We start from the raw sequence: 15765 nt of genomic DNA, 5'->3' as shown, positions 1-15765 counted from the left end.
GATAAATACATTACAATGTAATACTACTACTACTACTACTACTAATAATAATAATAAAATTAAAATTTTAAAATGAAGAATTAATAGAACATTTATGTTAAGTGAACTTTTCTTAGTCCTTTTTAATGTTCTTATTGCTACTCTTGAGTATGTTTGTGTCTAAATGTAAAAATTTTCTGCAAACCTGTTTCAACCAGTTTCTTTTCAGGTCATATGCTGCAGTTGCAGCACAGTGCTGTGTTTATTATATCTCAAGCTCTACTCTACATATTCATATGACATAATTTCAGATGGGCTCATCTTTTCACTCCAGATAAGTAAGAAGGAAAAGATGAGTGGAAAGGAGTGTTCTATTTTACAGAAATATTCTATGAATGTGAGGTGAATAGAAAATGTAAAGAAAAGCTATTAATATTATTTCAATCTGTCTGAGCATATATTATGAGATTCCTAACTAAGGAATAAGAAACAGAGTTACCATCAGATATCAATACAGACTTTTTCAAGGATTATCAGAGTCATGTCTGTTACTGTTTACATGATATCACAGAGCACCGTGGTAACACAAGTATCTAGTAAATTACAAGATTTATGGTAAATTGGTAAATTAACTCTTTTTTTTTCTTCACACAGTTTCAGTACTACTGCTGGAAAGAGCTGTTTGCATGAAGGCCTTGGATACTGAAAATGTTTCTCACATCTCAATCACAAGTGAAATCTCTGTTTTCTAAACTAAAAGCCTAATATTCATCTTTCCTTTGTTCTCACACTGTCTGCTAGTAATTCTTCCATTGTGCTATTAAAGTTAAAAACATATAATGGCTGCTATAATATGAATTAAAGTTGCATCGTTTTCTACTGTGTACAAGACATAATTAGACCCTACTGGTCTATGAAGATAAGAAAATTCCACTGGGTTGGAAACTGTGAAGGAGAGTCCAGTCAGGCTTTTTTTTACCTTTCCTTGGAGGCAGAATTGAATTACAGCCAAAATCAGTGATCTTCACTACCATGCGATTGTCTACTACACAGTTTGTGGATTTGAGTCGACCATGGACTTCAGTTTTGCTTGAGTGCAGATAAGACATTCCCTGTGGTTGAGAATAAAAGAGAAAGAAAGCACAACTAACATGTGGGACACTCAGATGTTACCAGACTCAACAAGAATGTGAATATTAGCATAGTATCTGTGCAAGTAATTAGATGGACTTCATCTGCTATGGATATGCATAAATCACAATTCCCTTTCATATTATTATTTTACAAAGGAGACTCTCCAAGGTCTTAGGAACAGTCAATATTGAGAAATGAGGAAGTGGGTCATGGGAGGCCATTCTTACTCTTAGTTAACAACAATCTGACATACCATCTTCGTTTTGTCAATATTAGAGCACATGTAATTAAGGAAATGTATTTCCTCCCACAAAAGTTTTAATTTCACTTACAATAAATGTCTTTGGGTAAAGTTAATATAGATTTCTTGGAATGTCACACAAAAAGTGCTTCCAACTACACGTTCATCCAAGAGACACAAGAAGTGTGAGAGGAATTGCTCCTTATGTCTGTATTATCTTTGAAGATCACCATACACCAGAAATGTTTTCTGAAACATTGCAGCAGATCCTGTAATTGCAAAGCAGAGGGCTCCAGAGCAGTCAATGCAGAGCGTGTCAGATGATGCACTAGGGCTTAGATCAGACAGAGGATCGGACTAGACAGACATAAAGGTCTCTGCTGACCTGACTGTTTATGGTTTTCTCTGCACAAGGCAATACACAGCAGTTATCCATGAGCTAAACCTGAAGCGAGCATGAGGCCTGGCCAGTACAGTTTCATCTTTATCTCCTGAGATTCAGACTCCTGACTCACAACACACAGAGGCATACAGAGGTGTGTAGCTCACCCCTTTTTACTCATTGCCTCTAAATTATCTGATCTAGCCTAAGATACTCAAATATGGTGCAATACATGAGAAGGGGCTAGCACTGAGGCACAGCAGGCAAAGATTATTAAGTGGCTGTCAACTGAAGAAGGAAGTAGGTATGCTAATTTGTACCCTCTTGTTATTATTTATTCTGCTCCATTTCACTCTTCTGAGCAACTTAAACTCACACCAACTTATAACCTACTGCTGGTTGTTCTTCTTCCTATAAGCTTCATTTCTTCGTGCTCAGTATATGAAGGGCAATCTCTATCCTGCGGAACAGGTATGTTATATCTGTTCAGTTTCTTCTCTGAATGATCTTCCACTTAGGCTCCTGCATGTATAGCTCATCCTTTTCTATAACTGATAGAATCCCATCAGGGTTACACGGCTCATGTGGTCATGATACACTGTATGACATGCTGGGTTTTCTTTTCAAATACTGGGTTACTCCTAATTGGGAATGGATCAGAAAATGCTACAAGAGATCACTGTGATACAAGCTGAGTTTTGGGCAGAGTAGATGTACATCTGAGACACAAGCTGCCTGCAAAAGATGCAATCTCTGGAGAATGTTGTTGGACTGGTTATCCTGGACCTATCTAGACCATGCCAAATTTACAGAGATTGTGTGCACACTATACCCAAGGAACACATTTCTTGATTAAGCAGCTTTACGCATGCAGCCCTGATGACACTACCCAGGATGTTTTGCCTGCTTTAGGCCCTTTTTCCTTCAGCAACGCCTTCTTCCAGCTCCTGCTTTCATTAGCCACAAAATATTTCCATTACTGCAGCAGAATTCCCAATTAGTATCAGCATCAAATGACAGGCAAAGGTAATTTAGATTTCCTTAACCCAAGGCTTTCTTGTTAACAGCTTCTGGAGGCAAAGGTCTTGTAAATGTCCCTGATAAAATTTTCCTCTTTCCTCCCCACTAACATATGCACCTACCTGAAAACACAGAACCTATTAAAAACCCACAATGTGATTTTCAAAATTTATAATGGCTTTCAGTACAATAGTTCCAAATATTTGAGCATTCTTGTAACCTTTGCTCCGGAGCTCTGAAGCTTTAGTTCTGACTGACAAACCTTTTCCTGGCATAATGCAAGAATATTACAACCCCTTGCACAATATCCTGCAGCAGCCACTTATTTAATAAATACTATTGCAACGACAGCGTATGCACTAATAACTACAAGGCTTGATTACTGCAATTCCCTCTCAGCAGACCTTTCATCAGAGCTCTTTGGGCACATGGCCAAATCCATGTAGTTATAAGGTGGTCCCATCAATTCAAGAGGCAGCTACAATAGCAAGCAAGAAAGAAAAGATGGAGGGGGGAAAGTAAACTGAATAGATTTAGGACTTCCTCTTTGGCCACATCACCTTTTCTATTGAATTAGAGACGGCTCCAAGAATAGTCATCACTTGGCTGTTTGCTCCAGGGAATACAGGAGACCCAACCTTTGTTCAGAAACAGATGCAGCAGCTTCTCAAGCAAGCATAGTACAAGGACTGTTTGGTCCATGGTAAAAGCAGAGTGAATGAAAGTGGTAGTGTGGAGAGGGAGAAGCATCTCAAAAGGAAGGGAAAGGAACACCAGGTCATAAGTATTTTAATAGCCTGGAGAGCTGCAGCTGGACTTGAAAAGGACAGATACTGAGATGAGAGGAACTGGAGTTGAGAGGCCATGAAATTACTTCTTTAAAAAGAGAAGCCTTTCAAGTAAATATAGACATGGTGCTTGGAGGTTTAGAAGATAGGGTTTGGAAAAAGCAATACTAGAATTTCATGGAAATGTGTAGGTCCCAGAAGCTTCACCATAGTATCAAGGAATAGGAGAGTTGGCAGGTCATCCAAACAACAGTAATTTTCCTAATAATCCTAGGTACATACAAGTTTTCATGAAGAGTTTGTGAACCATCTCTCCTAACACAGCTAATAATGCTCAGGATCCATTCCACATAACAGATGCTTTGTGCCAATCCATCCTCAGGTGCCATGTCCCCTTTACCAATGGTGCAGCAAATGACTGGCTGTGCAGTCTCAGCATAAATGCAGTCATTGGGCGTTTGGTCACTCCCTTCAGAGGGACTGGGATTTCTCTGTCCTCATAAACAGAGACAGTACTAATCATTATTTTCTAGGGAAACATCTGAAGGTGATCTGAGGGTGCAAAGGGTTAAAAAATACTCTGGGTTTTGAGGAGGAAGAGAAACTCCTCTGCTGCTACTTAAAATGAAACTTTAACTGAATGTAAACTGAACTTGAAAGTCATTAACAAGGCCAACAAACTGTGACAATTTGGATTAAGTGGGCTTTAATAAAGCACAAGATTTTCAATATCTCTTTAGAACAGACAGTGGAGTCATTCATTGTGGAGACCAAATCTGAACTGGTGCATGTAGGGAAATAAGAGGCCTGTTCAACTCAAACCAGCTATAGGAAGAGGAGAGCAGCTGAGCCCTGGCAAAAAGATCAGATTGTGGAGGGGGTTCTTTACATTATCTGTAGAGGCATAATGAATTATTATACCAGTGAATTACAAAGGGTCCTTACCTACTAGCTAAACAGTTACAAGTGTCTAATGTAGAACAGAATTTCCTTTACTGTGCATATTGATTTTTCCTACCGCAAGGACCTAAAAAGCAAAGATCTGTTGAAAGTTACTGAAAACCAGCCTTGGTTTCTGTACATGACTAATTTTTTCCCTCTCCAACTGCTTGAAATTGATAGCTGTACTGAGAAACCAGTGTCTCACTCTAATGAGAAAATGAGGATGGTACATGAACAGTTTGTTTAGAAAAAGTTGATCCCATCTCTGGATAGATATTAGAATAAGTCTGTGATTTGAAAAAATACAGTTTTTCTCTGTATGCTTTACCTGAGACCACAAAGCAGTGTGTTTTGCAGAGCTTGTGACAGCATAAGCCCTACTTATCAGAACCACTGGTCAGCAGATTGTAACCCTCTGGTCTCTGGGCCACATTTCTTTGGGGTATACTTGATTTGTTTATTTATAAATAGCCCCAGGCCAGTTCTGGCCCCTATTTCCTCCTTCAGTCTGAAAGCCTGCCTCAGATAACTGTCCCCAGAGGAGAACAGACTGGAAGGGCACACAGCTCTAGGAAAGAAGACAACTTTGAGAGCTACTCTCCTCAGAGGATCAGTTCTGCAAGACAGGACAGGCTGATTTACATTTACATATGACAGCACACTTACCTTGGCAATATCATACATGACAGAGATTTTAAATTCCCAGTCCATGAACGTGCCATCAGGGTAGGATATTTTATCATTTAAAACATCCTGTCAAGAGAAGAAAAGTTTTTCAGGGAAAAAGCAGAAGATGAGATATGGGTGCACAAATTGCATGCCTTTCAACCAGCAACTTTGGTTTTTATAGAAAGTACATGCACTAGAACAGAAGTTGACTCAAAAATTAGGGAATATTAAATATACATTAAGTTCAGACAGAGCTAGAATAGTGGGGACTACAGAAAAGAAAGGTTTCTGCAATTAAAATAGGTTGCGAAATCGGTTTTCAAAACAAGTTTTTAATAACACAAAATAGCTGAGAAACAAATGGTCAAGTTGTGCAAGAGGAAGGGAGAGGATTTTCCATGTTTTGTGCTCACAGTCCATTTCCTACCAATTTACTCCTAGCCTAACAAGTTCAAAGTAAACTGTTGCTTTATCTTTGCCTGCCAGTCATTTACAGTTCTTTCAGACATGATGACATCCATTGATAAAGGTAAACTTCCATAAGTATGCCAGTTTACCAGAAAATAACTTAGAGAACAATTATTTTGCTGCCTTGCTGTGAGTTTGTTCCAGAGACCACTGCTACTGATGACAGTCTCTGTATGATCACAGAAGCAGAGACAATATATACCCTCAGAAAAGTTGATGATTATCACTTCATGATTAGCACTGAAATAATATTGGTAGTAATAAACCAGTAATAAAGTAGTAAGTCTTTCCATATTCTTGCCAGCATCAATTTACCATTTCTGTTTATAAACAAAAAATAAGGATTATTTTCCCTTATAATGCAGAACTTGCCATTTTTCTCCCTTAATAATATTGAATATATTCTTTTTTTCTGTCCTTGCATACTCTGTGGTACACAAGCACATCAGCAGAGGCAACGGTTACAGACTGGAAAATGAAGAACAAGTTAAATCCTATATGCTTCCAATAGGGGACACAACACCAATACTGGCTGTTACTGTGGCCTGGGTCTGTACTTTTCCTTGGCTCCCCCTCACCTCGTCCTCTTGCTGCTGAGAACCATCAAAGTGACACAGCAGAACCTGGGGAGGGATGGGGAGCGCCAAGCAAGGGGGAGGAAACTTAGAAACCTGCCACCTCTTGCTCAGTCCATGGCTGCTGCATGAGGGTCAAAGACAGAGAGATGGGGATTTCTTTTCTTACTTTGAAATTTGATAATTTGGGGGTAGAAGGTGACCCTTAAAATTCTTTACCCGCAAAGAACCTCTTTCGCAGTATTCAATCACCCCAAAGATCATGGTGTCTATCTTCACAGTGCCATAGAACTTGGTCAGGTTGTAATAATCAATCTGTAGGAGCTGGAGCAGAGACATTTAATCTGTTTTTAAAAGCAATCATTTTTAGTACAGAAACATAGGACATGGATATTTGTATGACAAGGCTTTTTATCTCAGGCCCTGATAAGATGTATGAGTTTCCCTTAAACCAGAGTGTGCTAAGGCACTGAGTGAAGTACTTGAAGACATTTGTCATTCCAGAATCTTCTGGATTAGGGAGATAAGAGTGGCTGCTGTTGGGTACTGCAAGTTAATTTTAGAGCCCAATATAGTATCTATTACTGCCTCTCTATCAAACCTCCCAGCTGACCAGAATAGCCATTATGAGTGACAGAATGATGTGAATCAGTCAGTAAATGAGCAAGTAATAAAAATTTAATGATGCTGCATGATATTATGGAGTTTGTCCATTTAAATAGACAACAGTAGCTTACTTTGAGGTATTTTTAGAGTTTATTGAATTCACAATATAGCAGTGTTGTGTAATAGGAAAACCATTCAAAAAAAGATGCAGTACTGCAGCCAAATTAATCTCCCATGCTGAAAGAGTCCGTGTGCAGAAGTCAGCAGAGAGTAACTTATATTTAAAGAGCTGCACTTGGCATTCAATAATAAGATTTAACTACAACATTCCACTACTGATGAATTAGTATGATATGAGCCAAAAGAGTGCAGTGCCTTTTAGCATCAGCTATAAAAACTGATTAAGTAAGGCCATATGACAGCACATGAATTACTTCATTCATCCTCAGCTTGACTGGCACACGATTCAGACTCTGAAGTGGTGATGAGATCACATAACAAAGATAAAGTTCATCAAGCAATATCCTTTGAGGAATTCATTACCTGTCCACCTCACAAACATGCACAAGCATATGGCTATTGGAGTTGACAGTGGAAAGCAATGTCTTCACTCATAGCCTCCATCCCACCCTGCTGTGTCCAGTTTCTATGTGCAACAGTTACCTTGTTCAGTTCTATTTTTTGCTTTTCTGAGAAATTTCCATCACTGTTTTTGAGATCCTTTAGGATCACCACCTGAAGGAAAAATACCAGTAGGAGAAAAAAAGTCATATGTTTAGTACAACAGCAATTAGTCTTTCTCTTCCAAGAAATGTCCATACAAAGAAATACTTCAGAAACACCAGCCTACTGCTTCACTGTTGGAGTTTCAGTTAATCAGCTAATAAGTACTGGAGCTATATTTTCTTCAAAGGATTTAGATCTATCAGTTGTGCAGATTTTAACTCAACAAGAATATACCTCAATCAGGCAGATAGCTCTACTGAATGCAAAGAATTGCTATGTAAATGGCCTGTCCTCCATTAACCTATTCACCTCTGTAGTACCAAAATGTATCAGATTTCTGGTCCCTGTGTTTATGCTTCTGTACTCCAGGGCTAGGGGTTCATGGAGTCTAATATTTAGCCTTCTGTCAGCAAACAAAATACATAGCAGAAGATCGGGAACAAAGGGCTTACTCCTTCCATAAGAACTAACCATTCTGCAAGGTCAGGGGAGGTGGAATGACCTCCTCCCAGAATGTGCCCTCCTAAAGGTGAGGAAGGGAGCATGGACACTGCAGTCAGGTTACCTTCTTGTCATACTTGCCCTGGCGAAGTCTCTGGGTGGTGTCACGTCTCTTATCTTCATCAATCTGAGAACAAAGAAGAATAATTAACTTGCAATTATCACCTACTCCTCACTTGACAGGTCCAGAGGGATTAGTAATGTCTGTGTGTGCCACACGGAGAAGCATAAACCTCTCTCTCTAGGGAGGGTCACTACATGCCACAGAAATTGTGGGACATCCATGCCACTCCCAGGCCCTCCACCTGCTGTTTTCATGCTCTTTGGCATTATAGAGGCATAATAATGCACAGGAAATCTTTGTAACAGAGACTGGAAGTCAATACCCAGCCCATTCCCCCATCATAAAATGAGCTTTACCGATAGGAACAGGTATATTCTATTAGGGAGCAATAGATGGGGAATGATTTCTATTTCTTCAATACAGCAAGTGTGGGTTAAAAAAAAAAAATCAAAAATTAACAGGTCCTCATCCTACCAGAGCCATAGGGTGCTGTAGTCAGAACATGTCAAAACCCCAGCATTGATTGTCCTTAGGAGACAGAATCCAAGATCCAGCTTTGGACACTGTGCTTCTCTTACCTTTAAACTAACATAACTTGTCTCACTGGTTTCTAGAGGCAGGATTTCCTCAGGTGGTATATGGGACCATTTCTTCCACCGGCGCTCATTATCTCTCCTGTACTTCCTGAAGAACAAGAGAAGCCTTCTGGGACATCCTCCCAGGGAACCGAAACCCACAACAGGAGATTAGGACAGGGAAGCATCTAGCGTCAGGATGACACAAGGATGGTGTGACAAGTTGATGAGACTTGAGCAGAAGCCCTGTGGCTCTCATCCAGTTTTCCAGTTTGAGGAAACTCCTTAATTCTCCTAGCTTTGGGAAAGCCTAAATGCTCATTCATTCTGTAGCAGATTTAGCAGAACAACTGCTAGGCAATTGTCAGAGTCTTGAGGGTGGTCAGAAGAATTTAAAGCATAAAGGACCATCTGGATTTTATACAGTTTTCTCCTCCATGTAATTAAATGTACTTGGAAGAGAGGTCCCACAAACAAATGTAAGCCAAAGGAAGTCCTGCCATCCACACTGGTTAGTAAGAACTGCTGTGAATACAATGCCAGGAGAGGAGGTGCTGAGTGATCAAGTGCCTTTTTGTGGGTGTCCCTTGTATTCTGCACAATTTGTAAAAATGAGGAAGAGTCCTTGGAAATGGGAGAAAGAAACTGCTGTCTCCGCTGCAGAAATTCTCTAAGAGCAGGCAGTCTTAGAGAAAAGCTACAAGACAGCTAGTGCTCATCAAATTGTCTCCTTACTTGTGCAAGTCCTTCCTTGACTAAAAAACTGTACAGGATTGACTGGAGAGAATCCTAACACACTGATAACTGCTGGCAAATGCTCCAAATGGCAGAACCCATACTACTGACTAATAACACAAATATTCCCTTGTTCACTACATTTTTAAGCATATATTTGCTTAAGAAAATGAAGACCAACAATTGCAGTAAGAACTGTTTTTCTCTGTTCTACCTTGTAAGGTGTGTCTATGTGTCATTAGGATGCACTAGAGTTCAAACTGGTATCAGCTGGTTATTAAGAACACATCAAACTGAATTAAAGTCTACTAGGTCTAATATTTAGTTACATGTTTTTAAGGATTTAGACTTTTTACTTTGTAGTCAGAACTTCACATGTAGCTGTAGAATAGTCCAAGTGTGCTAGAAACTTAAGAGATAAAGAACAAATAATGAGGCATTTTGTTGATTTTCGTAGGAATTTATCTTCTTTACTTGTTAGGGAATAATCTTAAGTAGCAATTATATTTGAGAAGTTTACTATTGTTTTGACACTAAAAGTGCAAGTTTTATTTGAAAAAAGTCTCAGAAATCTCTTCTATATCTGATGCTTGGGAATATCACAAAGGTATGCAGACAATAATCTAATCATCTAAACAGAATATTTAGATTTTATGCATCTCCAAATATGAAGAAGTGTAGAATATTTTACAAGTCCCTGCTTTTGTTTATTAATTTTCATAGGCATTGCAAACTTTACTGTCTGTTTGTATGTCAGTGCTTAGATGTGACAATGATTAGCTCCTACGTATCTTGTGTACAACTCGATGTATAAGAGTTGTGTATCTTTATCTTTGATTTTTCCCTTGTTTTAGTTAGCAACTCAGATTGGTCTACTCAAAATAAGAGAGCCTGAATAGCATCTGTTTCTAATAAACTTTTCTTAAGATCTTATTTTCTTGTTTTTTCTGAAGTTCTCCACTATATAACAAAAATACAGATTGAAAAGGGAGGCACAGGTAAGAAGATTTTTTTAAAGATTAAAGAAAATCCTATACTTTGGAACTGTGGTGGGATTTCTTCCATCAAAAGGAGGCATCAATTATTTCTATTTCTGCCTTTTCCATAATGATAATGCTGCATGAAATTCCAAGCTGTTAGAAAAATTTTTATGCAGGGTGTTGACAGAGTTGAAGGAATGGACCCATGCAATGAAAACAGCAAAACCTCATGGTGTTTTGACTCCTACAGTGTCCCAAGAGAAACACTATCTTCTAGATTGAGCTTTTATGTCACCAATACATTAAAGAAATATAAGTGAATCCCAAGAAAGCCAAAGATGGGTAGTAAAGTGGAAAAAATCTGAAGATTGGTATGAGACATATTTCTGTGTATGTATAGGAATCAGAGATTTTTAGCAGATGCAAGAACACTGAGCCTTGCTGCACCTTCTCCTTTGTTTATTAACCTGTCATAACAACACCATGGATGAAAGCACTACTTGGCACTACCAGAGTTCACACTAGGGACAACCACACAGGTGTGCAAGGTAAGCTAATCAATGGCTCTTCAAGGAGGGGTCAAAGGTTTTGTCCTAGTGGGAAAACTGTTCAAGGACAAACAAACAGAAAGCCAAAGGGGTTGGTACCTTAGAATCAACAAAGAGATGATCAGAACCAGAATCACAATTCCCGTGAGTGTAAAGACAGCAATAGTCAAGACGTGTGGGCCTGCAAAAAAGAAAAATTGAAAGATAACTTCATGGAGGATGCTGAAAAACAATATTGTATTTAAGAAATTACTCTCACACACACATGGAAATCATAGTAGCTGACCAAGGACACTTTTTTGGTCACATCCAAATTGAGAGGCTTTGGTAAAGTCCAGCACTGCCTTGGAATGACACTTGCCTCTTTCAATGTAGGATGAAGCATGACCCAGATTAGTGCAGCCTTACATCCCCACCTGAGGAATGGGCAATCTGTGGGCACACCCAGGCAATGGTGCTACTGTGTGGACTGTACTCTTCAGTAGGAAATTAATATCCTGTAGAGGGAAATTAATCTGGTGGCAGCACAAAGCCAGTAAAGTATCCTTGGAAGCTGCTAGGAGCCAAATAGTTTGAAAATCATGTTGTTCAGGCATCTGAGGACCTAGATCCCAAATCTACAGAGCCCACAAGGGTTCTAATCCTGAGCAGGTACACAGGATGAACAAGGCTGGGAACTGAATAAGGTTTTAATGTTGATTGTCTTACTGTGGAAAAGCAAACTGAAGCCTCTCTTGTGTCTGTTCTTGGAGCTTGGGGGTACTGGGAAGGAAAGTTGGTGGCCACCAACTTCATTTGAAGAATAACAGGCCATTATCCCCCAGCTTCAGCTGGTGGTCACATGACTAGAGTGAACCTACTTTACTAAGCAAATGTCTCAGGCAAAAAAGGCAGAGAAGAATCCAGTTTTGCAGATTGCCATGTTGATCAAGGACAGTAAAAGAGCTGAATTATTCAGCCTTACTGAGGCTAATATACTTCTGTCTTTGCCCAGGAGCAGAAATGAAGGGACACAGAAAAAAATATCAAAATTAGTAAAGAAATAAGAACCAAATGTACACACACTAGCTGCCTTCAGTATCAAGCAGCAATTGAGGAAGGATTTTCAACATAGCAATTTTTGTGCCTGTATCTGACATAGGATTCCGTTTATGAACTCCTCTGGAATTTGGAGCCAGATTTCTGTTTTGATTTTTCTTTTTCTGGGTATCACATCTCTCCAATTTCTTTCAATATGTTCATCAGGGATTCTTTCAGTATGTCTAAGGGCCTCAAGGTAATTTAGTATTAGTCTGATGCTCTCTGATGAAAATCATCAGTACTATCGTTCTACTCCACAAGTTAAGTCACCACTATAAAATGAGAGATAAATGAGAACGGGCAAAATAATTTTGCATAAAAATTGTCTGAAACTTCAGGTTTGTGAATTGTGGCATACAGCTTCAACAGATTACAATTTTCCGTCGAAGTGCCGGGGGACCGTAATTTCCCTTTCCTGAGGTTCTGCTGCCACCTTCTGGCTCTTAGTTTTACAAGAGGCAGAGGGAAACAACTGGTCCTCTGGAACCAGAAACGTTTGTTTATTGAAGAATTATCTTATCTGTGTTTAGAATGAGGGTTAAAACTTTCTGAATAAGGGGAAAATATGGATGAGCCCCCGTTTTTTTCACGGAATACTAGGAGGAAGGAAGGCAGCAGAACTGGGTCAGCTGTTCTCTGTTATGGCTTAGGAAGAAGCAGGGCTCTCTGGTTGTCTCTGCTGTTCACCTACTCGGAGGAAAAAAGATATTCCAGGATGGAAAGTTTTGACTGGCTTTAGCAAGACACAGTGATTACTTAAACTTTGACCATTCTCCTTTTTTGGGGGGATATATTTATTTAGAATCACAATGAAGGAAGGTTAATTTTTTTTTTTAATGTGAAACAAAATGATCAAGTGCCTTTGGGTGGCAGTTTCACTTTAAGTTTAGTATGGCTTGGCCACAGTGTCAGGCTTCAGTTAAGCACTAGATGTTAAGCTACCAACATTTGTAGACACTGGCTTTCTGCAATTCTCTTTCCCCCTTGTGCAGCAGCTTCAAACAAGGACATACTGAGGAGAATATTTGAAGGATATGTAAGATCCACTGACAATACAGCATGTTATGGGGCCCAAGGGATGGATGAGAATGGGACTGGAGCAACATCAAGAAGACAGGAGCCAGAAAGCACAAAGCTCATGGAGCTGGTACAGGGAGACCTTGTGGCTGATGTGTGCAGTGCTGCTGTCTCTGAAAAAAAACAGCACTCATAGTCAAACCAAGGCAGACCAGAGATTTGACCAGAGATGAAAAATGAAAGCTCCACTGAAATCGCTCTGCTCTTCCCAAAACTAACTTGAGTCTTATCAAAGCTCCCGCCTCCCTTCTCCTGGTAACTCCCATGGGTCTCTGGCAATAAACCACTACTCCTGCCTCTCTTAAGAGGGATAAAGCCTAATTTTAGGGCACCTGATTTACTTTACTGAGGAATAAAAATGTTTACATTTTACCACCTTACTGTGAATGGACTCTTAGTTAGCAGAAGATGTTTATCTCTCCAATTATACTTTGCCTATTCCCTAATGGAGGCAAGCAATACAGCAAATTAATGGGACTACTTTAGCAGAGACTTTTAACAGCTTCATCTATGGATTCTCACTGATGGAATGACTCAGGTGAACACTAACCCACTGTGCACTAACCCTTGCAATTACTGCCACTGCAATAATTTTTATTCTGCATATCATACCCTGAAGCATATGCCCTTCCATTGCCAATCACCATGTGGCAGCAGTCTTAAAGAGGGAAACAATCTCAGTCTGATCAGACTGCCAAGGCTCTGCTCTGCTGATTAACAAGGGGCTTTATCCATTCTATCCAGGAGTCACCAAAAACTCAAAAGGAAAGAAGGTGGTGATTTCTGAGATTTTAGATTTAAAGTATGGGTGTAACCAGAGCTATAACCTAGTTTCCCCATGGTCTTTCTTCACAGAGTCAGCTCTTCTCAGAGCCCCCAGAATCTGCACAGTGCTGTGTCCTCTCCCCAGCTCCCTGCAACAAGGATAAAGCAGCAAAAAGAAGCCACCATGGTCCATCAGATACAGAAATGCAGAGTCAGATAACTCATCATAACCTTAATTCTGCTGCCTTTCCTGGACAGTCTTTCAAACAGTTCACACTACTACCATATTCTAGGGAAGACTATTCATTTGGGGGTGACTTCTTCTGAAATACCCCATGGTATTCCCCATAATCACTGGTACAGTATTGAGTTTTCAAGAGACAGTATCAGCACCAAAACAGAAATTAAGGTTTTGAACTGGACTGGAGGCAGAGAACATGGTGGGGATGAGGCAGGAGAAGGAAAGATGCTGTTCTGCACCCAGCTCCTTGCATCACTGGCTGGGGGCAGTGTGAAAGTAGCATGCTGGATCACACAGCAGGTGGATCTCAGGACTGTGTGACTTGTCTTCAAAGATGTAGGTGGTAGGTTTAACAGGTGTCTCACCAGTGCCTGGAGTATCACTGGGCAGTTTGTGGTTCTTCCAAATAAAATCTGGACTGTTAGTCGCCGCGCACGTGCCATTGCTTTGAGTGTTGAAATACAGGAGAGGTTTGAACTATGGATGGGAGGAGGGAAGAAATGCAGTCAGCAGCTGTGTTCTCCCTCTTTTGTCCCTTGCTCCAGACTACCCTTAATAAATGTATTGCCCAAACTCAAATTAATTTTCCTGCTATAGTGGTGTATTTCTCACTGTATCCATATGCTTGGCTGCAATATTCTTTCTCATTCCTCCCCTCTCTCTGAAAATAAATTTACCAATCCCACAAAATACCAGCTGCACTTCACTTACTGAATCACCAGATTACATCAATCCTGTCAGTCTCCAGTACACCTCACATGACCCCTTTCTGGCATGCACAGAACGCCTTGGCACTCCACCACACCTGCTGCAGTTATTTTCATCATTCTTATGCAACAGTACAGGGCATTCTGTTTCTCCTTTCATATATAAGGTTGAACAGTTGCACCCTGCACATACATACGTAATTTGCAGTGTGTGATGTGTACAGCACGGTCAGATTGCTATCAATGTCTCCAAATTCATCCAGAATCACAGGACCCTCTACACCTGCAGACACAAGGAATTCGTTAGAGGGCTTGCATTTTCAGAAACACAAATATGGGGCAGGAGGAATGGGATAAAGAGAAGGATTTCTGATACTTAGGGTACTTTTCTTCTTCAGGTATGTGCTAGATACGTATCAGCTCAGTGTGGTGCTTTTAACTTTTCTTTTAATACCACACTACACTTTCTCTACAAAATCCAATAAAAAGTGTTGAACTGACAGCACTGAAGAAGAAAGTCTCCCTCTAGCTACAACAAAATATATTTGTCAGATTTCTTCAGCATACCAAGAATGTCAGTCACCTCCCTTGAAGAGACCATTTTGGAAGTGAGAAGCAAAATAGTCTGTTTCCACCTGCAGTTTGAATCTATCAATAGTAAAAGAAATACAAGGATGCTTTCATTCCCTTTATTCTTTTGAAAGCCTAATAATAATGTTTTTACCGTGTTCTTTTTGCCTTTAGCATCCTCTCTCTGTACATCAGCAAATGTGCACATTAAGAAATTGCCTGTGTAGCACATTACAAGGATTTTAAGGTGGAACTTCCCAAATCCCTCAGCACAGCTTGGCTCAGCTTGACTGCATAAGTCAGTTGCCTCAACATGAGCACAAGCTTAGCCAATATTCACTATTCCTGAAAGTCTCACCTTTGTTTACCCCTTTTTTTATAAGAGGATTTTT

General features: G+C 39.9%; 1 protein-coding gene across 2 annotated transcripts in view; it reads right to left on the bottom strand.

Annotated features, from left to right (window-relative positions):
* GUCY2C (guanylate cyclase 2C) overlaps positions 1 to 15765 on the bottom strand; it is a 54012-nt gene that overhangs the window by 15232 nt on the left and 23015 nt on the right. For both annotated transcript variants that reach the window (XM_074539484.1, XM_074539483.1), the window contains exons 10-18: positions 15001 to 15086; positions 14462 to 14573; positions 11033 to 11114; positions 8674 to 8779; positions 8096 to 8158; positions 7468 to 7539; positions 6418 to 6522; positions 5153 to 5239; positions 959 to 1091 (exon numbers count right to left, since the gene is read on the bottom strand). In XM_074539484.1, coding sequence (XP_074395585.1) covers positions 959 to 1091; positions 5153 to 5239; positions 6418 to 6522; positions 7468 to 7539; positions 8096 to 8158; positions 8674 to 8779; positions 11033 to 11114; positions 14462 to 14573; positions 15001 to 15086 — 846 coding nt within the window. The remainder of the gene's footprint in view (positions 1 to 958; positions 1092 to 5152; positions 5240 to 6417; positions 6523 to 7467; positions 7540 to 8095; positions 8159 to 8673; positions 8780 to 11032; positions 11115 to 14461; positions 14574 to 15000; positions 15087 to 15765) is intronic.

Source organism: Zonotrichia albicollis, chromosome 4, assembly GCF_047830755.1.
Source record: "Zonotrichia albicollis isolate bZonAlb1 chromosome 4, bZonAlb1.hap1, whole genome shotgun sequence".
Lineage (NCBI taxonomy): Eukaryota > Metazoa > Chordata > Aves > Passeriformes > Passerellidae > Zonotrichia > Zonotrichia albicollis.
The sequence above is the reverse complement of the archived record's forward strand: the minus strand, read 5'-3'. Positions and strand labels throughout refer to the sequence as shown.